We start from the raw sequence: 24,700 nt of genomic DNA, 5'->3' as shown, positions 1-24,700 counted from the left end.
TTCACATATTTCAATTTATATATATTTGACGCACTTTCAACATAAAAAAATATTATAATTAAGCAATGTACTACATTTAATGAAAAAAAAATATGTTTTCTATATGGTTTAAAATATCTTTCAAGTGTTACTTCCTACATCTTTTCTTTTTATACTATTTAATTTTATTATATAATCCTATTTAATCACAAATGTGAATTCAATTTTATGGAATGTATTTTAGTTTCATTAATATTGCTAATATTTAAAGTTCTACATAGGTTTCAATGTTCTATCCTTTTTTAGATATTCAGACTGAAGAACACGCATCAAAGCATTTTGAGGATAATTATTACTCAATGCGTGCAAACCCATTTCTATAAAAACATTGTCTCGATGTATAGCTTTAATATTCGTTTGAATGGAAGTATCATAATTTAACACATTATTATGTTCTGTTAAATGATCATCTTCCTTTAATGACGAAATTTTTGTAGTTCCTTCCTTTTTTAATTTTTCACTTCCAATCTTTTGATCCATAATTGTTTGTACAGAACTTTGCATATTTCTATTTCCCATTCTTTCCACACTCTGTAATGGAGAATCTTCTTCAGAATTATTAGCAATATCAAATATATCAACAGAATTTATATTCAGCTTTTTCAGTATATCTGATACATCTTCTGGATGGATTTCTAATTCTTGAATTTTTGGTTCCTCTTTATTAACAAAAATTTTTTCTGCTTCACTAATATAATTGTTCAAATATTGTTCAGTATCAGAATTAATCTTTTTTAAATTTTTCCGATTATTTGCACTTGTTTTTCGCTTAATAAGATTCGATGGCAAGTTGTTACTTAATTTTGTACTGTTTTTAATATTTTGAGATTGCATATTGGAAAGAAGCGATCTCTTTTCCACTTCTTTATTGGCTATATCTTTTGATGAGACTATACCTGATAAACTACTTTTTAACGTGTTTGATGGATTACTCAACGTTCCGTCAACTATTTTTTTATTCTCTTTAGGGAACAGCATGTTTTTAACTTTCGCCGCCTTTTCTTCGAAAGATAAATCTGGAGGATCTAAGGCTTTCATTGCGCCTCGGTGTAAATACTGGTTTGATTTTGGATCCAAATAGGATTTTTGCATTTTATCTATCTCTTGTGTCATTTTTTCTAGTGTATCATATAATTTTCTCGTTCGGTCACTTGCAAAATTTTTACTTTGCGTCCATTCGCTATTCGAACGTAATGCTTGCCAATCTGATTTTACTTCTTCAACTTCTTGATCAATTTTGCTGACAAGCTTTCCTGGAAAATCAGAATTTTAACATTATAATTTGAACGTTTTGATTATAAATAATCAAATAAATAAAAATAAGTTGGAAATGATCTTTTATTTCTAAATTAGAATCACTTTTTAAAATAGGTGTAATTTAAAAAGATGCTAAAAATATACGGAATCGTTAATTTTTTGAAATATTTTATATATTAATTTCAATGCAAGCGTATGTTAATTAAAAATAACTTGCATAAAAATCTTACGTCTTTCATTACGAGCTTTAGCCAATCGTAGTTCGTCGCCTATTTCCTGCTTTTTTATCGTAGGTAAATTTGCAGTTTTCCCATAATTAGTTATATTTTCATGTCTTGCTGAATTTCTTCGCAGGGTATCGCTACGTGAGTGCAATTTTGGTAATTCTGCGGTGGTATGTGGCCGAACATTAGTGGAATTTTGCGTGTTATTTGTATGTCTGAAAAGCGAATCTGCAAAAACAATAAGAAAATATACATCTTTAATTAAAAAGAGAGAAAGAAAGAAATTCATATCATTTGTCAGGTTTGGTCAAATTTTATTTAAAATAAAATAGCTTCCTGTTCTTTTACAAAGTTATATATATCCGTATATATGTATACTATACCTCCTTCTCCAACATTCAACAGATTTCGAACTCCTTTCGCTGTTGTTGAATTATTGGAAGTGGATGTTGGATTTCCAAATGGATTGAACTCGTATACAAAATTATGCGTTGCTGTAACTCGTTTTGGAGTCCTTCTTGTCTTCTTTGGCACGGTTTCTACGGACTATGAATATTTTCCGATATATTAATAATTTTGAATAAACAATTCACATTAAAACAATAGATTTAAATATTTATTCAATATACATAAATATGATAAAGTTAGCAAACTGAGAATTAAAAAGTAAACATTTTTTTGCGGAACAATTACATACAGTAACGAACACAGACTTTCTTCATATTTACACAGATTTTCTTAGAAAATTCTGTGCAAATCGCTGTAATTTACGTTTCTCTATGCGATGTTCTTATAAAATACGATTATCGAAATTAAAGTTCAAATAAATGTAAAGTTCAACTGTACAATCGATATAAGAATTAATTCTAGCAATTCAAAAAAAAAAAAAAAGGTAGAATAAATCAATGATATTAGGCTTGATAATAAGATAATAATAGTAACATCGAAACAAATTTTGCTCCCCTATATGTGTTTTCTTTCTGAAGTTTTTACACAACTGTACTTTTTATATTTTACAAAATAATTTGGATAAAAAAATGACCTTTCCACAAGGTCATATAGAATTTTATAAGATATGCTGATCCGTGATAATACTTATATTAATATTTATTCATTATTGTATATTGGATACTAATCTCAATATAACGTATCTAACTTTCTTTAACCTCCATCCAGCTATCTTTTCTTCGACCGTAGCATCGATGTTCGTTCGTGTCTTTTCACACTTAGATTTGCTTTGACGAAGAATCGCTTCCGTAGAAACTTGTTTTTCACGAATGCACGACGCAGATTTCGGCGATTCTTTCTTGTTAATTTTGACTAGACGCGGCCTGTGAAATTTCAGAAATCAGTGTTTTCGAAAAGCCTACCACCGTTTCATGCAACACCTCATTTTTTCAAAACTCCAATTTCCATTGTTCTCGTACTAACATCATAGACCTTTTTTGTCGCTTAATGCATTCGCCTGATCGGCATTACAAAGAAAAGCTTAATTAGTCTTACCGTGAAAGAATGTCTTCTCTAATCTTTATTATATTTCATTTAGAAGACTAAATATTACTTGTTGTAAATGTTCACGCGAGTGTATTCCTCGATGATTATCTCCGGTTTCACGAAGTGTTGAAAATTAAATACGACCTTTCCTCCTTTCTTCTGAAAGATCGGCCCTGTACGAACGCGTTTCCTCTTGGTCGAACTCCAAATCGATCTACACCAACTCTTACAGTCGCTGAAATACGTTAATTTACTTGTAACAGTTATTTTCAATTTCTAATATTTATCTGTCTAATAAAATGGCATCTTATTCAGATAAATATTCCATCATACGTTTGGTAAATTTTTTTATTAAAAACATACAATAATTTAAATGGTCAACATATATCTCTATTTCTTTTCCTCTAACAAAAAATTAGATAAATTTTATACCTTTAATACGATCTTTTTCTTTTCGTACGAACGACTGAAATTAACATATTAAAAATAAATCGTAGGACAATTTCTCAGTGAAATTAAAGCGCTTCGTGACAAAAAAGGAAAACTCTTTATCCAATATTTTATACTTATACTTTGTATACTTGGCTTTATCGGTTTTCTGCGGAATCTCTCTGTGTTCTATACGTTGCTCTGTTTCTTTAACGAATACGGACAATCCATTGATCCGCTTGCTTTCACGATCATGATCCCCCTCGGTTTCAGGATACAATTGCAAAAATGTTGGAGCGCGGTGCAATCTGGAGCAACTTGGAAATCCTTCGAAAATCCTCGCCAGCTCCAGAAATAGTCCTCCTATTCCGTTTACGTTTTAAGATATAGTCGTTTATTTAATTATCGTTCTGTTCTTAACCTGGTAAAAAATATTGCATCAAAAATGACATATACGGGAAACAAAATAAAATTCGCTTTCTATCGATGTTTTCAGTGCTGTGGGGTTACGATTGCAGCTAGTTTCTCGATTATTCAACAGATTTACGAATATCGTTGAAATATTTCCGATATTCTATACAATTTACACGTAAATCATTTTCAATTGCCTTTCTAAAATTTTTAGATCGCTTTTTCTAAATAAAAATGGGACTAAAGGTAACAGAACTAATCAATTGACCCAGATATGACCAAGCTTTTTTACTGATATTCTCCAAAGTGATATCTATTTTAGAATGAAAAATGCATGATCTATCTAATAAATTTTATGTACTGTTGCGTTTTCTCTTATATTGTACACTTACTTACGTATAATGGAAATACGATATGTTTCCATGCGATATCGGGTGTTTGCGATAATACGTACCTTACTTCCGGAGATTAACATATAAACTACGTAGCTTTTATTTCTTTTCTTTTTAACTACGCCACAATTAATCGTATATAACAATTATCGTATCGTTGTGTTTTATTATATTGAATAAAAGGGTCTTTTCAGCAGAATCTCGATATACATGTATATTGTGAATATTTCAAGATTCTCAACTAAAAGAATCAATATGTATTGTCAATACAATGCTGTTAATATTTATTGACAAACCTTATTTTCGTTGAAAACCTCGAAATATTTTTTACAATATTATTGATTGTCTGAATACTGATTATTGATTGTAAATATATTAGCTTGTGGTATATTTTATTTTATTACACATTGTTATTGTTCATTATACTTAATCTTTACGTTGCCTTTTATTACGTTATCATACTGTTATATCGCTATACTTATTATACTTTGCTGCATTTAATTTTTGTACATTATATAGAAGAATATATGATATATTCTATTTGGTATATAATTTTTTATATAATTACAATTCTTCTAATTTATTCTATACTGCTTTTTACAGTACATTCATCCAATATGGAACGAAAATGAAGCTCACATCCGCTTTGCAAATGTTACCTATTCGAAATTTAATTAACTACAAAGAACATTTGAAAGCATACATGATGTTCACATACCAAATTTCACATTAACCCTAATCCTGAAATTATGTTCGTCTCGATATAAAATATTTTACTTTTCTTCATCATATCACTGTTTCCTTTCTGCAACGTGGTAACATTATTATTCGACTGGATTCCGTATGAATGACATCGTCTACGATGCCAAATGATAACAATTCCACGCAAAACGAAGCGTTATTCTACGAAGCACACATGCTCCGAGAAATTCTAAAGATAAACGAGTTGATGATGAAACAGGCTTCTTTAAACGAAGAATTCTATGGTAATACTAAAGTTTCGCCTAAGAGTTGCACCAAGAATTGTAGCGCTTCCACGAACCAAAATAATTGTTCTGTAGAAAAATTTGTCGACGAAACACACGAAATACATTTTCAAATGACATCGAAAAGTGTCTCTTCGCTGCAAGGGGAAGATGTTTCTTCAAGTACCACTGTGTTTAAGATAGACTCAAAAACATCTTTTAAAAAAACAGTATCCGGAAGTAATCAATTTTCTGAGCCCGTTAATTCTTCGAGAAAAGTCACATCTCCTAAACATTCTTTGAATAAAGGTAATCAGCCCTTCGAAGCAAGCGTCGAGATTAATGTTGGATTAGGCCTTCTAGATCCAACGACGCAAGAAAGCTGCGTTGGTTCTTCTTTGGAGGAAGAAGATAAAGTTTCTTCGAAAGGAATACGAAATGTAGAGGATAGAGGTATCCCTTTTAATTATCCTTTGGAATTAGTGGAAATTTTCTCAAATAAGAAAGGAAGAAGCAGTGAGAATAATTTAGATGCAGGACTTGATATAAATCAGCAAACGTGTTCGATGAGAGTTCTTCCAAAGGAGGATGACGAAGAGTTTAGAATCGTACCCGAGAAAAATGAGATTCTATCGTCGAAGATAAAGTTGAGTATATCGAAAAAAGAAATGCATACGATCGATAGCAAAAACGTGGGAAGCGTTAGTGATAATGTTGATAAAATTTCTCGGAAAAGATACACGCGGGAAAGTGGTCAGGGCAGTGATGATCTGGAGAAGAAAAGTAATAAAACAAATTGTTTGATTAATGGAAGTTTCCAGAAAGGATGTAGGCAGGAAAATGTAATTAGTGGAGATTCACAGGAAAGTCATGGACCAAAGAAAGATGGAACTAGTGAAAATTTTCAGGGAAAATATACGCATGAAAATTGTCGAATGAATGAAAATTTCGAGAAAGAATGCGCTGCAAATAATGTTCTAGTTAATGGAGATTTTCGAAAAAAAAACATACATGACAATAATCTAATTGACGAAGATTTGCAGAAAGGATACATACAAGAAAATAATCAAACCAACGAAGGTTTCCAGGAAAGATGTAGGCAAGAAAATAGTACAGCTGGTAGAGTTTCCAAGAAAAATATATCAGAAAATATCGTCTTCAAATTAACTGAAAACCGAGAAAATCGTATTGCTAACACAAGTTGTACAGAAATTGAAATAACGCAAATGAATGGACAAAACTACTTAGACGAAGATTCTACATCTTCGTTAGAAAAGATTCAAGCTAATCACGATGTAGATTTGATTACAATTTTCGATGCAATTGAAAAATCGTGTACAGAGGAAAAGATCGAGAAAACAAACGGAGAGAATGATATCGAAAAATTTGAAGTGTCTAACGATACGCAAAAATATAACGTGAGACAGTCTATTCATTCTAAATCGTTCAGTCTAAATCATTTGTCTACTTTCGAAAATGACGTCGAAGTGTTAAAATTACAAAATTCGTTTGTCGAAGGTGACGATCCTAACACCATCGAAGACGTACATTCTTTGGAATGTAACGAAGATACACGTAATATTGTTTCAACGGAAGAGGAGTATTTATCAGCAAGAAACGAAGAAAATAGCGATGACAAATCAAATAATATTCATTCAATTCCTGCTCTGTCAAGAGTGACAAAAAGTCATGATCTTTTTGCTAATGAAAACTGCTACAAATTCTTGAGTTCCAGTTCTTCGAAATGCACTGAATTAGCAAATGATGCAACAACAGAGACTAGAGAAAAAGATATTTTAATTGAGGAAAAAAAGCGTCGAGACGTCGTTGATTCAATTCCTTTGTCACAGAATTTGAATAATACAGAAAAATTCTGTACGAAGAATGGCAACCTCAATGGCAGTGAAAACTCAGATTTATCAAAACTTCATAAGTCTATCGTTAACGTTGACTCTGCAAGAATGGATGTTTTATCCACATTTGAGAAAGAAGATCAAAATATGAAAGGAAAATGTCAAAAAAATAATTTGAAGATTGATTCGAGTAAATTAGATGCATTTGGTGACAACGCGACTAAACAATTTTCCATAAACTTGAACGAGAGCAAAGCTTCGAAAACAACGTTGCAGCATAACGGAACTAAGGATCTTAAAGATTCAAGAAATTTATCATCCTCAGAAAGCATAAATCATTTAAAAGAAAAATCAAATCTTCAAGGAGAATATGCGGACGTAGACTGGTCGAAAGAGAACAAACTCAAGACAATCGCTGGAAAGCAAGAAAATCAGAAAAATAATGATACTGATAAGGATGTAATTGTCGACGATAAAAATTTGTCGCGTAGCGAAACTGTTTCATCATCGATAATTAACGATAAAAATATAGAAGACCGAGATTCTACAGATTTTGATAAGAAAATTACGAGAATCGCGATTAACGATAACAATCATGAAATAGCTATGCGAGAATTGAAACGAGATAGTATTAATTACGAGGATATGAACGTATGTAAAATGTTGACGAAGATTCACGAACGATTGACGAGCAATTGGCAACGAATGGAACAGCTTCGGATGAAATTACAAGTCTCAATTTCGACAGAATCTGTCAATCCGATGGCGATGTTACAATTATTGGACAAAACCATCACTAGGTATCAAATAAAAATGAATGAACGTTTCTTTCGAAATATTAACATTGTTTCCCATCGATTAGATCATTTTTATAGCTTTTGATCAATTTTTATTAAACTTCGATCTTTTTGCTAAACAACGTAAGGACATGAAAAATTTCTATTTACATTGATTCTGCTTTTGGAACAGCTTAAAAAATTACGATAAACAGGTGCAAGAGTTACATTCACGGTTCGAACGATAGCCACGAAGCTGAATTACAAATGGCTAACCTACTGGCGAAATATGTTGTCGAGATGATAAAAATTGTAAAAATTAATAGAACAACTTTAGAAAATCAAGGTTTGTTTATATGTTTCTTAAAAATCTATTTGGTGTAATTTAAAAGTTAATTAGTCATTCGTCCTTAAATACGATAAAACTTTTATTACAGAACGACGCGTCGATCAAATGCAATTAGAATTACTTCAAGGGCATCATGTTAATAAAAAAGTAGTATTTAAAATATAAGAATACCTTTTTGCTGCTATTCTTACTTATAAACAATTGTTTTTTCATAAATTTATAGAGGAGTATTTTGAAGGAAACGATCTTAATTTCAAGATATTGGGTGAGCGAAATGTTTTGTTTGATCAAAAGTATTTCATGTTTGGTGAAACACGTAATGTCCGAGAATGAAGAGAAAGAAAATGTTAGAAGTTTAGGAAAATGTAAAATGCCACGTCGTATAATAAACAACTCTTCTATCAATGACGCCAAGTAATTCTATAACAGATTTAAATAAATAAATATAAATATACAGAACTATTATACTCGGATATAAAGTTGAACGAGTCTTGCTCTTGTTCATCTCTTCAAGAGCTAATGTTTCAGAAACTCTTATTACAATATAAATAACATACATGTTAAATAATTATTTGTACGCAAAGATCTTTAAACATATTATTTTTATACATTCTATAAAGGATAGTCTATACAAATATTTCAAGTTATAATCTTGTTCTCGGTATAATCAGGAAAAAATGATGGAGGAAGAAAATAGATGATAATCATTCCTAGGTAGTATTATTTATAAAATGCCACTTAACAAATGTTAACACACATTTCAGACAAAGAACTGGTACCGTTCGGGCAAGAAATATAAAATCAGAGCTTGTGAAAAAAGAAAGCACTGTGGAGACTCAAATGTCGGTAGTTTCAAATTCCGTCAATTCTTTGAAACAGTGCAAATTCACGAAACGCTTAAACCCTGGAAGATGTGTGGAAAAAGAAAAGCATCTGCATGAAGCGCAGACAACTGTTACCGATAAAAAAATGGCCGACAATTATCGCCATCCAGAAAAAGGGAAAGTACCAAAAAAGATAGTGTTGAGTACGAATTCAAATCAGTGCAAGCAATCGATGTCTCGTCAGAAGCAACGTGCTTCTAGTAATCAACAACCAGCGTGGAGACCAGGAGGTGCGGCCAAAATTCCTATTTTTAACAGTGCAACCACGTTGAGCCAGAAAATTCGTCCAGCGATGCATGTCAGAGAAAAGACGTGTCCGGAAAATGCAAAGTAAATAATACATTTTTCCTATCTAACAGAAAATGTTGAAGAATTGCATTATCCGTAATTTAATTCTGCTGAGAACATGGAATTTTTCCTGTCTCGATCTCACTTTTGTTTCAACCAACACTTCTAGTGATTTAAGAAAATTCTGAGTCTAATATTGTAACGCAAAATTACTTACATTTATAATTTTGTATTAATAATGATCTTTCATTTCTCCTTAATCCTTGGACGAAAAGTAGGTCAATTTTGACTTATAGATAATTCATGCTTGTTATTTTCTATCTTATATTCGATTTAGTTATTCGAATTAATGTCTTTAAAATAATGATTTATTATTTTAATAAATGTGTTGAACATAATAGGACGTCTGCGCATAAACGAGGAGCTTCAATGGACCATATACTTGTAAAGACAAATCTTACGAATATCGAGAAAACTATAGACGATAACGGGAAACAAATGACGAAGATGTCCAATTACATCCAGTACGAATTTATTATATATATACTTTTTTTTGTTTAACTAATTACATTGTTTACATGAAATTTTTTGTTTCCTTTGAAAAGAATCGGTTAAAAACAATATTTCTCATTCTTCTTTATTATATCGTGTTTACATAATTTAGATTCCTAGATTTTCAATTACATTTAGTGTGTGATATAATGAAAATACTTTAACGTTAACGAAAATTACTCATCTAGAGAAGAGAAACATGGACGAGTAGGAAATGAATTTAAGAAGAAACCGTCTACCGAGGTATATCCACACAAAGATATTGTTCCTAAACTGACCATTGACATTTTGAAAACGACAGGCAAAAGAAGTAGCACAAGCTTGAAGGCTAGTCCTAGAGCGAAACCAAAACCGAAAACATTGCGACATCCATCAAAAAATTTCAATGAATCGGAAAGGTCTGCCTGGGGCATAAAAAATTACACTAACGCGTCAGTGTGCGACATTATTAATGAAAGAATCACGAGAGAATCGGAAATTCTTCGGGCACTCGAAGAAATCATTAAAGCTACACCAGAGAAGAACGAAGGAAAAAATGTTGAGAAACCAACGTACTGTTATAAAAATCAAATTCAAGAGGAAACAAACGAAGTTTTCAAACAACCGAGTGAACCGATCGCAGTTAAAGAAGAAATGAAAATTAATGAGGAGGAGCCTACGAGGGATATCAATTCTGAGCAATATAAAAAAAGTCAGTTAAACGAAGTACAGTTGAAGGAAAAGTTTCAAGAAGATCATCAGATAGCGAAGAAATTTTCAGAGAATCTTCCTGAAAATCTTTCGATACCAATTATTCCAAAAAATGTTATTCCTGTTCTAAATACGAGCGTCGAAGAAAATACCAAAAATGTTGCAACAAATGAACATTTCGAACATTTTCAGTCAAAAGCTCGGTTAAGCGTTGCTTTAGGAACTACTACAAGTTCTGTTGTGGATATTAATTCGAGCTCAGTTGATAGTATCAAAGCAGAAGCTACGAAATCTTGTCAAACTTCTTCCAACGCTATTTCTTCGCCAGATGTTTCAGAACTAAAACAAAAAAATGAAAAATCCAAAGAGAACGACACTTGTCAAGGGAATAACACTTTCTTCCTCGATAATAACAGAAAGCAACGGAAATGTGGTAGTATGGAGTCGAAGATCCTCAATAATCCATCGATTATGAAAAAGGAGAAAACGAGAATAAATTCTCATGCAGTATCATTGAGCATGTTAAAGGAATTTCTTTGTGATCAGGGTATTGACGTCGATTTGGTAAATAAAGCTGAAAGATATTTAAAGGATAAACAAAAAACTTGCAAAGGTTTAAAAAAGAAATCTATCAGCTTCGCGGATGTACCTTCTTACATAGAACATAATCGACATTTTGAAAGAAAAACGATTTTGAAGGAAGAACATTCTTGGGAGGAGAAATTGGGCAAAAATATTGAACAAGTTATTGAGAAGGATTTAAAAAAAAATATTGGAAAATCTGAAACTTTTATTAACGATGAGAAGGATTTAAATGAAGTTCCTTTGCCAAAAACGAAAGATATTGCTACGTGTACAATTATAAACAATAACGACGCCTATTGTCAGACTATTATCCATTGTAAGATATCCAAATGTTTGCAGTCTACTCCTGAGAAGGACGCTTTAACGTCGGTAGAATTGCAAGCTACGGGAACGCAAACGGAAGTGGAAGGAAGAAACGCGTGTTCAATGACAGAGTCGCTTAACCGCAGTTCCCCAAAAGCATTGGAAAAGTCGTATGTTTGCAAGTCTGTAACTATCGAACATGTAACTAAACTTAAGAATAAAGATTTAGGATCGAAAATGCGTGAAGATTCAAAAGATTCCAAATCACAAAACGATTTGCACAAAGATTCCAAAAATGATTTTACAAAATCAATCGATATAAAGTCTACAGACATTGGAAAGACGAATAAAATCGAGAAACATTCATCGATAGAGTGTTCTCGAGTGTTTGAAAATTTATTAAATCAGATGCACGAAGAATATGATCAATCTTTACCAAATTATAAAAAGAATGACACGGTGGATGAACTACGTTTCAACGAATCGAAAATATCATTAACATCCAATAGTTCGTCTATGACAATTAAGGAGGAAAATAAAGAGGAAGGTCAGTCTCCTGTCAGAACAGTTTCCAGTGGAATAGTAGCTGCTCTTCAAGTGGCCGTCATCAGAGCTCGGAACGTGTACAAAGCCCTTGACATTTACAAACGAAGATTAAGCAACAATCTGAAGAAACGAAATAAAGAATCGAGACGAAAAGAGAAGACCAGCGAAGTTTGTAAAACGTGCGAGGAAGAATCGAAAAGTGTGTCGAGAAGCAACAGCGTTGTCAAGATCATTTTGCAAAAAAGAGACGACAGTAGAAACGCCGTTATCGAAATATTTAAGGATCTCAGACAAGCGGAAGTTACATCAGCGTTGAGCGAAATATGCTTGGATCGTCATAGTGATGTTAACAGCGAATCTGAAAAAGACAGTTTAGAGTCTGTTGTTAATTTATCAACGAATACTTCTTTCAGTGAAGTCAGTTTTAGAACAGTCGATCTGGGAATTCCGAAAAGATCGTCCAGCAGCGTTGTTTTGAGAAACGTGGGATCTTTGATGGAATTTTTGATAAGCAAGATCGATGATGTAACGTTCGGGAGAATTGAGTGTGTTACAAAAATATCAAATACATGCGAGCCAGAATTTTGCGGAGATATGAGGATGGAAGTTGTGAAAAAGGAAAGACGAGTTTCAGTATTCTCAACAGAGAATTTATTAATTTTATTTTACGGTATGTTATGCTCTGTCGTTTTCTGGTGTTTAAATTTTACCATTAGCTGCGAGATCTTATGATTTATGGTGTTGCTTTGTGTTGTATTGTTCATTTATCGTTTTTTCTTCCTGTTCGAGTTTGTAAATGTTGTATCGTTAGTTTTCTTGTCTACATTTTATATATATTTAGTCTATTGTTAATTGCAAAATTTCACAAAAAATAATTTTGTTAAGTAAATGATTGAATTAAAAATATTTAATTAATATTAAGTAAACTTTTCATTTAAATAAAATCGAAATAAGATAATTATACCATCATATACGTCATTCTATGGATAAAAAATGTTTAAAAGATAAGAAAATATCATTTATTGGTAGACATTATTAAATATACAAAACTATTTCTTTCTTGTAACAGTATATACCATACATATCAAATAACTCACGAATTTAAACAAATATTTAAATTTATTAAAGAACAAATGTGTATCAAAATTGAAAAAAGTAAGGAATACAAATTGCGCAATGTGATATCATAATTAATGATATAATATTTTTTTAAATATTATCACAATATATAATCACATTCTAAATACATATAATTATTAATTTTATATATAAAAATACACCTGATAATAGAGTAATGGGGGCCAAAAGGAATTTATACTACTAAATTGCAGGTGTTATGCATTTATAAAAAATGTAAGAGGTAAAATATACAAACTAAAGTGCACGTTATAATATTTGATAGGTAAAACAAACCTCTAATTAGATTCTATTTCTTTAATATATTCATAAAGTAAAATATTTGTATTTTTAAACATTATATAAAATATGAATTTCTGCAACAAACATCTGCAGCTTAGATACTACTTCGTATAATTTTCATTCATCACGCGTTTTGAACGAAAGCATTTAGAATTTTTATATTATATTAATTTTCGTGACTGATAGAATATATCGTATAATTTTTCCAGAAACACGTATAAGCATCCAGAGTCTAATAATGATTGGATGAAGCGTGTCCACATTAGTATTATACAGGTTTTTACTTATATACATACGTCTTTTAATTAATGCATATCGATATGTGTATATTAATATGCGTTATCTATTCGTAATGAGGATAAAAATGTAATATTGTTCGAATTCGGACAATCTTATTCCTCCTCATCAAGAACATCGATGGCAGCTGATCCTGTGACGTCAACTAGCTCTTTCGAGGTAAATGTGGCAATGATTTTCTGCGCGCCAGCCTTTTGAGGAATTAATTGATGTTCCACGTAGACGTCTTCCTCAGGTTCGATGTCTCTGAAGGCTAAAGTCTTGTTCCTTGTTAACCCGGGGCCAGCGTAATTGAACGTACACTGCGTTAATACTCTCTTCAAGGGATTCTTGAATCTAAGGCTGATAATCGATGGTTTTCCTACTACAGGTTCACCGTCGATCTAATATTAATGATAACAAACATTAATTCTAAAATATAATTATTTCGATACGATTGATGGATTAAAAATTAGAAATACAAGTTTATACGATATTATTAGATATAATGCGATGCATTATTAGAAGGCCTTAAATGACTTGAGGTATAGAAAGGATGTAACTATACACATTTACTTGCGTTTATAAATTTATAAGTAATTGAGCAATTGAAAAGAATTGAATCTTCAATCTTCAGATATTAAGTTAGATATTTAAATATTGAAACGAACTGACAATTTTCTAGAACGAATGAAATTTAGTATCAGGAAGGTTATATATATGTATAGTATATAGTTCCTGAAACTCATACATACTATCTTATTTTTCCTCACATTTGGCATCATGCACACGAAGTTCATAATACTAAGCCAAGATAAATAGAGACGAAAATAAGCTATGAACAATGCAATTCGGTCTTTGAAATATCGAGAATCAAACTGAGAACCTCCGCGCAATTCCAGCCGACCAAATTAGTACGGCTCTATGTATCAGAAGGATGATTGTTGTATTATTTGGAAATTCATTGGCACATTTTTGTCCCCTTATTAGTTTGAATATGAAAGTCTTTACTATACTTTCCCTTTTTCAAGTACAGATCAATCGTTTACTTTACCTTGACCGTGATGCTCGGTTTCAAGACCTGAAAATCATCTTCGTCAGCCCATGTCTGTTTGGTTTCCACAACCGTAGCGATGGAATACAATTTCATATTACAATACTCCACGAGCTTGTCCAAATAATCATCCACCGTAACTCTGAGCCTTAACTGTTCGCCTGAAAATAAATTAGATCTGAGTCATCATGAAAAAAATAGGATGAGGAATACATACGAATATCTTCGAAATTATATACCAACCTGATTTATAAAAAGAAATATTTTACTTTTAAGAACGTTAAAGAATTACTATGATATACGCATTATCATCATAAACACTGATTACCTCTTTTTTAATTTGTCATATGTTTGAACTACAGTAATTGAAAAACAAGTAAGCAAATAAATAAATACATAATTCTTAACGATAGTAAGATTCTCAACTGAATAAAAATCTAACATTTAATAAGAAATCAAATAAAAGTTTCCAGTTCAATGAAAGACATGAGATAAAAATTAAATAAAGATTCTAACAACTTGATATAAAATAAGATTCAATAAACGACCTAACTGTCTAAAAAGGATCAATAAATTATAAAAATCTAAATAAAGGAATTAATAAACTTACTGGCATGTGGTTGGAGAACGAAGTCACCAGACGCTCTCTTTACCAAATGTGCTTTGATTCCCGTATAGTACACGCTACCAGCAGATAGAACAGCTTGAATAGTACGTATCTCATTCGATTTATTCTTCATGTTCACTATAACTGCAAATGGTTGTCCGATGTTCACTCGTTCGATATCCACGAGATCGAACTCGACATCTTCCTTCGCAGGTGAGGGCAAAGAGTAGAATCTCTTCGCCAGTTCTGTGTTGCGTACGGCTCTGTACAGAGTCAGTCGCTCAACTTCCGTTCCTGAATGTAAATAAATTACCAGAATTGAAATAATCAATTCGTAACTTCTCATGTAAATTCGCAAAGGTGCAGTTTTGCAGGATTTGTATGATTTTTTTAAAATATGAATGTTCTAGAGAATCCTTAAAGAGTACAGATAAACAGAGTTTAAGAGAATTAAGTAACAATCTTTATCGTGGTATTTTTTAATTACGTGATATGAAAAGTGAAAAATTTATTTCAAAACTACTTGAAAGATATTGGTGGAATTAGAATGAGTTAGTCAATCTTGAGGTTCAAAGTTCCATTGCATCTAAAGTTCAACAAATTCCACCATAAGAGTTAAAGGAGTTCATTGAGTTTAAATGTTTAAATAGATATAACAGCTTAAAAGATTGATGACAGCCACAGGGGTTTAGATCAGGTCCATTTAAAAATATACGTCTATTCCTATTACTCATACTCATTGACTCCTATCACACTATGTATGTTCGCTCCATATTGTCTGTTTCTACTTTCAGCTCGGTGTATCATCTTTTTCTAATTGTAAGAAAAGGAATTGATAAAGGAATTGTATTGTAGAAGATGCAGATATAAACAGGGAAGTTTAAAAAAAGTGTAGCGTTGAAAGCTTTTTAAACATGTACTGTAATATGTAAAATATTCAAATATCGATGAATATCGTTCAGTAGATTCTTATTTACCTTCTTTAGCCTTGTAAATAGATGTTATCTCCTCTCTGTCTCTGTCGCCATTGGGATCGAAAATCCAAGGTGCTTTCGTCAAGATCATCCGGCCAATGCTATTAAAAATAGAAATAGTGATTAAAATTTTTTTCAGATAGAAGAGGAACATATAAGACCTACTTTTCCATACAAATTGATACATAACAAATACATTAAGTTTCTTACGTGTTCCATGTCCCCAAGGCCATCGATAACTTATGATAATTAGGCTATTTTTATTATAATTAATTCTAATAAAACTTTCATTTTCTATTTACGATATATTTTTTACTGTAATGTTTTTTTAATACATTATAATTTTTGTCTATCACGAAATGTGTTAGAGAAAGCACTATTAAGAAATGTGGAGTGAATATCTTTTATGTTCCTCAAAGTTACTTAATTAAAAAATACGGTAATAATCCGATCGATAAATTTGTTTTTCAAATGATGTTGTCATTACATTCCACTTTCCAAAACGCCACGGGACTTAAAGTTATGTCACCATCAGTCTATATGCTTAGAAAATGGTTTTATAATACCCATTATTATTATATTATTTTATTTTGTAATTTCACTTTATTGCCATGTTATCAACTGATTTATTTAATAGCAGTTATTAATTCGTAAAATTCCTCTTGTAGAATAAAACAGTCGTGAAAAAGATCTATCTATAGGGGATTTAAAACTAGATTATAAACCGAAGTATTCGAAAAATACGATTGTGCAATTCTACGTATCAATTCCTTTCGATTAGCTTTTAACGGTGTGTATAATGTAATCGCTTACATAAACTGATAATATACGGTAATATTCATACTAAAGACATCAAGGTCAAAATTACCACTGCAATCACGATTTTTAACAAGCTGATGAGTCAAAAAGAAAATTGATGCTAGCAGAGTTGAATGTTTATTTTATAATTAACGATTCTGACGACAAAGACGATGACGCTATCGACTTGCTAATGTTTTCGTCGGTAATCTTCGTTTCTTATGACATCAACATATATCAAATTTATATATGAAAAAGATTGAGCTTCTATTTAATACGTAAATATGCAAATTTGCATTTATATATCTAAAAAATATAAAATATAGAATAATAGTATAGGATCATTAAAAAATCATTCGGAGCAGTAATTCAAAAATAAGAATTGATTTTATAAAAAGAAAATACAAAATTAGCAGATTTACAATACAATAACGTAAAATATGAGTTTGCATAAAAATACCCAGTCTACTTATAACCGACAACGCAAAAGTAAAAGATATATATACTCACTGATATTTATTACAGTCGATTTTCCTGAATCCCAGCTCGCTCTCAGAATCCTCCATCCACCTCATCAAATCGGCATTCACCGAAGCCAGCATGAATGTCACGTCGTAATTATAACCAACGACTCCTTGTTTGATAGCTTCGACAGAAGCTGGTCCGCATTGATATATACCGCCTGAAGGTTCTTGTGGCGTCGCATCGATCGCCTGCCAACCACCATAACCTTTAGGCAAATCTGGTCTAGCCATCCATACGTCGTTCCAAACGTGATAATTCCATATGGAATCTTCGCCTTCGAGATTGTTTGGATCGTAATCAAGTTCTTCGTTGTCTTTGGTATAATAACGATCGACGGAAAGCGAGGCGTTCGCATCGTGGGCCGATACCAAATTTGAAACCACTCTGGACGGTATACCAAGAGCACGACAGACGGTGGTCACAACACCAGCGAATACCCAACATTGTCCGTATTTGACAGAATCTCCTGTCTCTAAGAATTGTTCGAGAATCGGCACGCTACCTGTCCAAGCGGCTGGAGCTGTACCATCAGCGTAATCACCATCCCAGCGACCGGTAATCACACCTCTGTCATCGTTGGAATTTACCTGCATGAAGAGTTGGATTTTGAATAAGCTAGTTATCGATCGATAAATTATTAGGGGATACTATATGAAAACTGTGATTCTGTAAAAAACTGGTATAATAAAAGGAGAAAGAAGTTCAGGTTAAGGACTTGACGAACAATTAAGTTTCTGGTCTCAAGATCTTTTGCTATCAGATACAAAAGATATATACGTATATGTTCAATTAGAGGTAATAAGTAATATTTGCGAAATTCCTGAGATAATTAATCGTTGAGATTAATCGGTGCAAAAATTGAGTAAAATAATAAATAGCAGAAGACAAGTTACACAAATAAACTGTAATGAAAAATTGAGAAAGAATCAACATTTTTGAAAGAATTGAATTTTGTCGAAGGGAAAGTGTTTATGGTTCTTTATACTTTTTAATTACAAATCTTACAAATGGAAAATCTAATATAACCTGACATTTGATCTAGCTAATGTAACATGATTTATGTAGAACCGATTTACATTTAGAACTAACTTCGCTCTACACGTGATTGAATAGCAATCGAACTTACGATTCTCGAAATAGCTCTACACATTTGGACTGGATCCCCTCTGGAATTAGCTTTGATGCCGGATCTTTCTAACAGCAATTCACAAGATTTAAGCACACAAGCATCAAATTGTCCAAACACCCATTCTCTACCACGTGCACTTCCCCATGAGCCAACCCATATTTTTCCAACATCATTTAGAACATACTCGTCCAACAGCTGTTCATCCTCCATGAATACTAAATCCTCTGAAAATAAAACAAGTATATAATATAAGTTCGGAAAATTCAGAGATTCATGGAATTCTCAAAATTCATAAGATAATATTATTTTATATATTCTACATATTTATATAAAATTAAATTATATTAATACTCCTAAGGCAAGAATAAGTATAATTGACATAACCAAAGTATAATTGAAGTATATTATAGCTGTGAATTTAAAAACACATTCATGATCGGTATATTATATAAAAACTGTGGACAAGTTTAGAAATCAGTTCGGTCTATTTTTCTCGAAAATATACCTGTGAAAGAGTAATTGTCAAATCGAGTTCTATAAATTATATGTTAATTTGCGATATTAACATTCTCTAAAATATTAACTCAAAAATACTAATATTACTCGAAAAATGCAGATGGATTCTAGATGTAATGTAAACATTTATGTTAGCTTGTAAATCTTTTTTACGATTTCCTGCTTTTAGCGTAATATAATTACACAATTTTTATGCGAAAAATTTTTATTTTCGGAGATGAAACCTTGATTTTTAAAAGAATTTGGCTTATTACCAATTTCTTAATCCCCTTGTATCTTCAAAATATCTTTGCATTCATTTTGCATTTAGAAAGCAATGAAAAGATTAAGAGAAAGTAGAAATTTAATTTAATTCTATATTAAATTTTGAGTAAACTAAATAAACTAGTAGTACTTCCATACGATTCTAAAAATTTATTAAAATGAAATAAATAATAATAAATGTTATAAAAATATTATAAAAATGTGCCAATACTTTTTGCTCCTTGTACTCGATATACTTAAATATCAAATACAATGTCATACCTTTCATCCACGGATTAAAAAGTAGATAAATGTCCTTGTCGTAATTATAGGTATTTGGTTGTTTTTTACTTCCTACGACGGTGGTCTCCACGTTTAATTGCCATGTGCCAATAGGGCTATCAATAGGGCTTCTTACTTCCGCGGTCAAATCAACGCCATTGACACCCACTAAACGAACACCCCATGCCTCCAAATCAGTCAAATAATTGTCTCTATTGGTGATGGTGTTTATTCCTCTGGTTCCTCTAAGAACGTTCGGATTTGGTCCAAAACTAAAGAGCAATCTAACGATATCCGTTTCAGCCACGTATTCTCGATTGAATCTTAAGGCTAGATGGAAAGATTGGCCTCTTCTAAGAACAGGAGTCGCTGGTTCAAGATGTACCATTTCGTAGCTGATGGTGTGATGGACCTTTGCGTTTTCTTTTTCGTAAAGGTGCACCATATCGACGACTAATGCCTCTTCCGACGACATTTTAACGACTTTGGTTGTTTTTCTTTGGTTACTTCTGACTAAAAGAAATTATTAAGAGTATCTATAAATGTCTACACTGGAGAAAGAGAGAGATGAGATGGTAATATGAATAATAAGTTTATAGAAATTTGAGATTGGAACGAAAGATATGGTATTATATCGAGAGATGAGATACTATTGAATATCATGCGATAGTTACTATAGTTTCATGTGGTAATCTAGGAGAGGAAAATAAAGCAGTGTCATATACATATGTAAATCGTACACGTATTTCAAAGTGCCGCAACTCAAAACCGTCAAAGTGGAACAGTAAATTGTGTGCACGTGTATGTTTTGAAATATATAATCTTCTTTATGTTAAAAAATCTTATAAATTGAAATAATCATTTGTAAGTAAGTAGATAATTATTAAGTAAAATATATTTATTAATAATACATATATTTACATAAAATAATACTATAAATATTTACTATACTATAAATAAAATAATAGTAATACATTATATAAAATAATGGGTTTCTCCGATTACATAAAATAAGGTCGATAGCAGGTTGATTAGTCAAACTGTATGCGTAATAGCTCAGAAATTTAGTAATAATTTGATAATTCAAGTGATTCATTAAATTTCTAGTATAGTATGAGCTGATAAAAACATAATACTACTGAAGCTACTCATCATTGCGAAAAACCATGTGTGAATACATTACTACGCTCGCTAGAAATAAGTATGTTCTCATTCATGCTATGTAGTATATCGTGAATTTATGATACTACTTTCATTCATGTCAATGTTTAGGTTCAGGTGCACGTAAAAGAACAGGAAGCATTCTTCACGATAAATTCTTCGAAACCTTACGCATTCGTAACTGGAATGCGAGGAAACGGGAAAAATCTGACGGCAATAAGCTTTATGCTGAAAAAGAATTGATTTCCTATTTAAAAGAAATCAAGCCGTAAATGTCGAACGATAGCTCCGCAACAATTCTCACCTTGTTTAGAAATTCACATTCGTACGATGCGTTTGCTATTATGAAAATTTCAAAGTTTTTAATCTACTTCATTTTGCCTATATTAACTGAAAATTTTTATCTTGGAAGAGTAAAATCTGTTTAGACGTTTATCGTTTCAATTTGATGATGCAACGAATATATAGAATTAAACGTTCGATAAAACGAGAGGCGGTCCAATTTTATCGAAATGCGTAACGATTATATGTATTTATTTTAGTATCACGATATGCAAAATAAATATGCGGCGTTATCAATATCCAAATATCTATTGGAGACACATTTTCTTAAATTTTGTCTCTTGAAATTCGCAAGACAAGAATTAAATTTTGCATTTCTGTTCCGAATAATACAAATTGCTTCAAATTATGTATGTGTTTTCTTCCTTGTTTTAATATGAGTAATTATAGTTTACATTTACACGAAAAATTTAAAATTATTACAGTCCACAATTATTACATCCATATTTTCTAGATACGTGACAATGATCACATACATGATCACGTTATGACTAATAAAAAAATTGAAATTTTGATTTTATTTTCAAAAACAATTCTGTAAAAAAATGATTATACATATTTACAAAGATAAAAGCTTAATAAATTGCCAAACTTTGGTCATATTTTTAAATGTCCATAAAATTAAGTCGAACTATTGTAATATTTTATATATTGAATAACTAATTATACTGTTGTGTATAGTATAATTAGAATAACTAATATACTACATAACTAATTATATTATTGTAATATTAAATTATAAATATTAACTAAATCAAATGAAACATCCTAAAATTAAAATTATTTCTATAATGAAGTATTTCAGTAATACTGACTAACTAGTATATCAATAAAAATTTAATTTTTTGCGATTTTACACGTAGGCACATGTCGAAACCTAAATTGCAGTTTGCATTTCCGAGAATGAACAGTAAAGGTAATCACGAGGCTTTGAGCATGGCAAATAAGCCTTGTCCCCAAATACCAGACGCGTTTTCATTTCCAAGACAGCTCGGAATTTACCTTTGATTCATCCAATTGTTGCGTAAATATCCGGTATCGAACCTCAAAACGTGAACTGCCTTATAAAACGGGTGTGTTTCACCCCTGAATGGAATCAGCGACTCTCGAATATGATTCACGCATTTCTTCGATGATATCTCAGATTTCTCATACCAAAGAGAAACAAATGAACATATTATATCATTGAAATAAAGCTAATCTTTATATGTACGTTTTTGTCCATGGATTTAATACTGATACCATTTTAGGAGCAAGTATAATCCGCATAAACATTCTATGAGATTACGGTAATTCCCAGTTTTTTTTATAAAACTTTCCATTTTCTGATAAATATATTTGCTTCGACGTTTATACAATAAAATTACGTAATAAATTAAGGCCAACATATTTTAACATATCTTAATAATAAATCTCAAGCTGTTATTATGAAAAGTAAGTAGAAAATTTGATAATTTAGTAAAAAAGTAAAAAAGTGAGTAAAATATTGTATATAAAAAGTTAACAAATGAAATATTTAACTAAGAATGCAAACAAAGTAATTTTCTCATGAATAATTGTTATAACTGTCAGTTTAATTTTCTTCCGATCTCGTTCTGTCAAATTAAGGTTAGCAAAGATTACAAAAATAAAAATAAGTTATAAAAATAAATGAGATTAATTTCATAACAGTGCCGTAAAAATAAAAAGATAGCAAAGATGCAGTTTGTTAAACTTACAAATTCGGTCGAAAAATTAAAGACGTTTCTTTGATCCTGGATACAAGGAACGGATCACCATTAACAACCAACTTACACTCTCTAAGCTGACACTCATGTTCTGTCTTTTTATACGAACAGCTTCCTTCAAGCTAACTGCAGTCCCCACTACGGCACGTATGAGCTGCACGTGTACCAGCTTCCGATTTTTCGGCCACCAATTTCACAAGATATCAAGTGATTCTTTTCATTTTAGTCAACAGGTATGACATTAATTTTGTTAAGTCCTTTTTTTCTGTAGAACAATCATGTATCGCAGATAAACATCTTTATATTTTCTTGATAAAATAAAAGAACAAACACTATATAATATAAATCTCAATAAAAAAGTAACTTATTTTCCAAATGCATCATTCGTCAAATAATGTTATTTAAACTAACATAGAGAAAGTAAATAATGATTAAAATAAAAATTTATACCAATGATGTCTAATCCTCTTTTATGTATAGTGGCATCTACAAAATGTAATCCTATGATTATTATCATCTATAAAAAAAACAAAATAATAAAACTTTTTTCTATTTGAAAAAAAACTTGTTATTTCATATTAATTTCTGCGTAGATCCTTGTGTTTTCAAAATTGCCGTGCAATTTTTACTTTTTAAAATACTATGGTAGACATTAGTCCACTCCAGATGAGATAAACATCTAACACTCACAGCTTGATTTAATCCAAACATTATTAATAGAGTTTCCAATAGCAAACATTGAAATAAAAAAAATGTATGTACTTAATTCTCGTTTTTATGAATGTCAATAGAAAGGAAATATTAAAGGAATATTATCTTATCGTCTTGACATACATCGCTAATTAGCTCATAATGTAAATGTAGAGGGATATTGCGGTTTTCCACGCGATTAATATCGTTGCGCGTAGATGAAGGGGCTGAAAGGAGGAAGAAAATGTATGTTTCAATTTTCCATAAATTTATTTGCGCTCCGTTTTATCGGACTACACAAATTACGTTGTAAATTATTGGTCTGTCTGTAATTTTCCAATTGTACGGTCTTTCATTTGTCTTATTTTTTTTCGTTCCTAAAATCTTTATTTTTCCTTTTTATATCGTCGCGCGCTAAATATTTTTCACTAGGAACCGGCACGCGTTTTTAAATGCATTCTAAACACATCTATGTCAGGTTTGACAAATTTGCTTTTTCCTTATTTACGCAGAGGATACAATTCATTAACGAAAGCTATACATTTTCAAAATCTGATTGACAATTGAGCAGAGAAACATTGAGGTTATTTGAATTGTATATTCGATAAATGTATTTGTTCCTTAGTTCTTGGAGATCTTGATCAAATGTATATTGATTTGCATATGTAGATTCCACACAGAACAAACATGATAAATCCACTTTTGACATAGTTGGAAAGAAGAAAACAATTAGATCTAAAGATACAAGTATTTTAAAAATAGGTGGCATATCAACATAAGCGTATATTTAGTATAATTTATCACGTTTTTTCTTTAAGATTTTTAGATATTCTGCGGGACAATCATAAAATAGTAAATAGATTAAATATAATTGAAAATAAAATTATTTTATAAGGTAATGCTGCCCAAGCTTTATCCAT

The 24,700-nt window shown here is 31.2% G+C and overlaps 4 protein-coding genes across 6 annotated transcripts in view; 1 reads left to right on the top strand and 3 right to left on the bottom strand.

Annotated features, from left to right (window-relative positions):
* Positions 1 to 24,700, bottom strand: part of Pus1 (Pseudouridine synthase 1) — a 188,986-nt gene that overhangs the window by 133,895 nt on the left and 30,391 nt on the right. The window lies entirely within an intron of this gene.
* LOC139988312 (uncharacterized) lies at positions 20 to 4,163 on the bottom strand. 2 transcript variants are annotated; one of them, XM_072005558.1, is made up of 5 exons: positions 3,596 to 4,163; positions 3,082 to 3,249; positions 1,904 to 2,066; positions 1,527 to 1,748; positions 20 to 1,292 (listed from the first exon to the last, which is right to left on the bottom strand). In XM_072005558.1, exon 5 carries the CDS (start codon positions 1,150 to 1,152, stop codon positions 253 to 255), a length of 900 nt encoding a protein of 299 aa, XP_071861659.1. In that variant the 5' UTR covers positions 1,153 to 1,292; positions 1,527 to 1,748; positions 1,904 to 2,066; positions 3,082 to 3,249; positions 3,596 to 4,163; the 3' UTR covers positions 20 to 252. The 2 variants fall into 2 exon arrangements, with proteins under 2 accessions (XP_071861659.1, XP_071861650.1); XM_072005549.1 differs by lacking the exon at positions 3,596 to 4,163 and having other exon boundaries at positions 3,082 to 3,357.
* LOC139988351 (uncharacterized) lies at positions 4,686 to 13,134 on the top strand. Its single transcript, XM_072005671.1, has 7 exons — positions 4,686 to 7,864; positions 8,056 to 8,186; positions 8,278 to 8,336; positions 8,413 to 8,603; positions 8,954 to 9,403; positions 9,763 to 9,885; positions 10,102 to 13,134. The coding sequence occupies exons 1-7, from the start codon at positions 5,094 to 5,096 to the stop codon at positions 12,767 to 12,769; spliced, it is 6,393 nt and encodes a 2,130-aa protein (XP_071861772.1). The 5' UTR covers positions 4,686 to 5,093; the 3' UTR covers positions 12,770 to 13,134.
* On the bottom strand, positions 13,041 to 23,212 carry LOC139988162 (hemocyte protein-glutamine gamma-glutamyltransferase). 2 transcript variants are annotated; one of them, XM_072005257.1, is made up of 8 exons: positions 23,082 to 23,212; positions 19,861 to 20,373; positions 18,817 to 19,043; positions 17,676 to 18,277; positions 16,371 to 16,468; positions 15,397 to 15,687; positions 14,787 to 14,947; positions 13,041 to 14,136 (listed from the first exon to the last, which is right to left on the bottom strand). In XM_072005257.1, the coding sequence occupies exons 2-8, from the start codon at positions 20,333 to 20,335 to the stop codon at positions 13,849 to 13,851; spliced, it is 2,142 nt and encodes a 713-aa protein (XP_071861358.1). In that variant the 5' UTR covers positions 20,336 to 20,373; positions 23,082 to 23,212; the 3' UTR covers positions 13,041 to 13,848. The 2 variants fall into 2 exon arrangements, with proteins under 2 accessions (XP_071861358.1, XP_071861351.1); XM_072005250.1 differs by having other exon boundaries at positions 19,861 to 20,366; positions 23,078 to 23,204.

Source organism: Bombus fervidus, chromosome 1 (genome assembly GCF_041682495.2).
Source record: "Bombus fervidus isolate BK054 chromosome 1, iyBomFerv1, whole genome shotgun sequence".
Taxonomy (NCBI): Eukaryota; Metazoa; Arthropoda; class Insecta; order Hymenoptera; family Apidae; genus Bombus; species Bombus fervidus.
The sequence above is the reverse complement of the archived record's forward strand: the minus strand, read 5'-3'. Positions and strand labels throughout refer to the sequence as shown.

Bases quoted from the DNA above. Each gene is read 5' to 3' on its own strand.
- LOC139988312 (XM_072005558.1), bottom strand. From the start codon at position 1,152: ATGACACAAGAGATAGATAAAATGCAAAAATCCTATTTGGATCCAAAA.
- LOC139988351 (XM_072005671.1), top strand. From the start codon at position 5,094: ATGACATCGTCTACGATGCCAAATGATAACAATTCCACGCAAAACGAA. The intron at 8,337-8,412 runs GTAGTATTTAAA...ATAAATTTATAG, and splicing joins GGCATCATGTTAATAAAAAA to AGGAGTATTTTGAAGGAAAC. The intron at 8,604-8,953 runs GTAATTCTATAA...CACACATTTCAG, and splicing joins TCTTCTATCAATGACGCCAA to ACAAAGAACTGGTACCGTTC.
- LOC139988162 (XM_072005257.1), bottom strand. From the start codon at position 20,335: ATGTCGTCGGAAGAGGCATTAGTCGTCGATATGGTGCACCTTTACGAA. The intron at 18,278-18,816 runs GTAAGTTCGATT...CTCTTCATGCAG, and splicing joins GTAGAGCTATTTCGAGAATC to GTAAATTCCAACGATGACAG. The intron at 16,469-17,675 runs GTGAGTATATAT...TATTTTTAATAG, and splicing joins ATCGACTGTAATAAATATCA to CATTGGCCGGATGATCTTGA.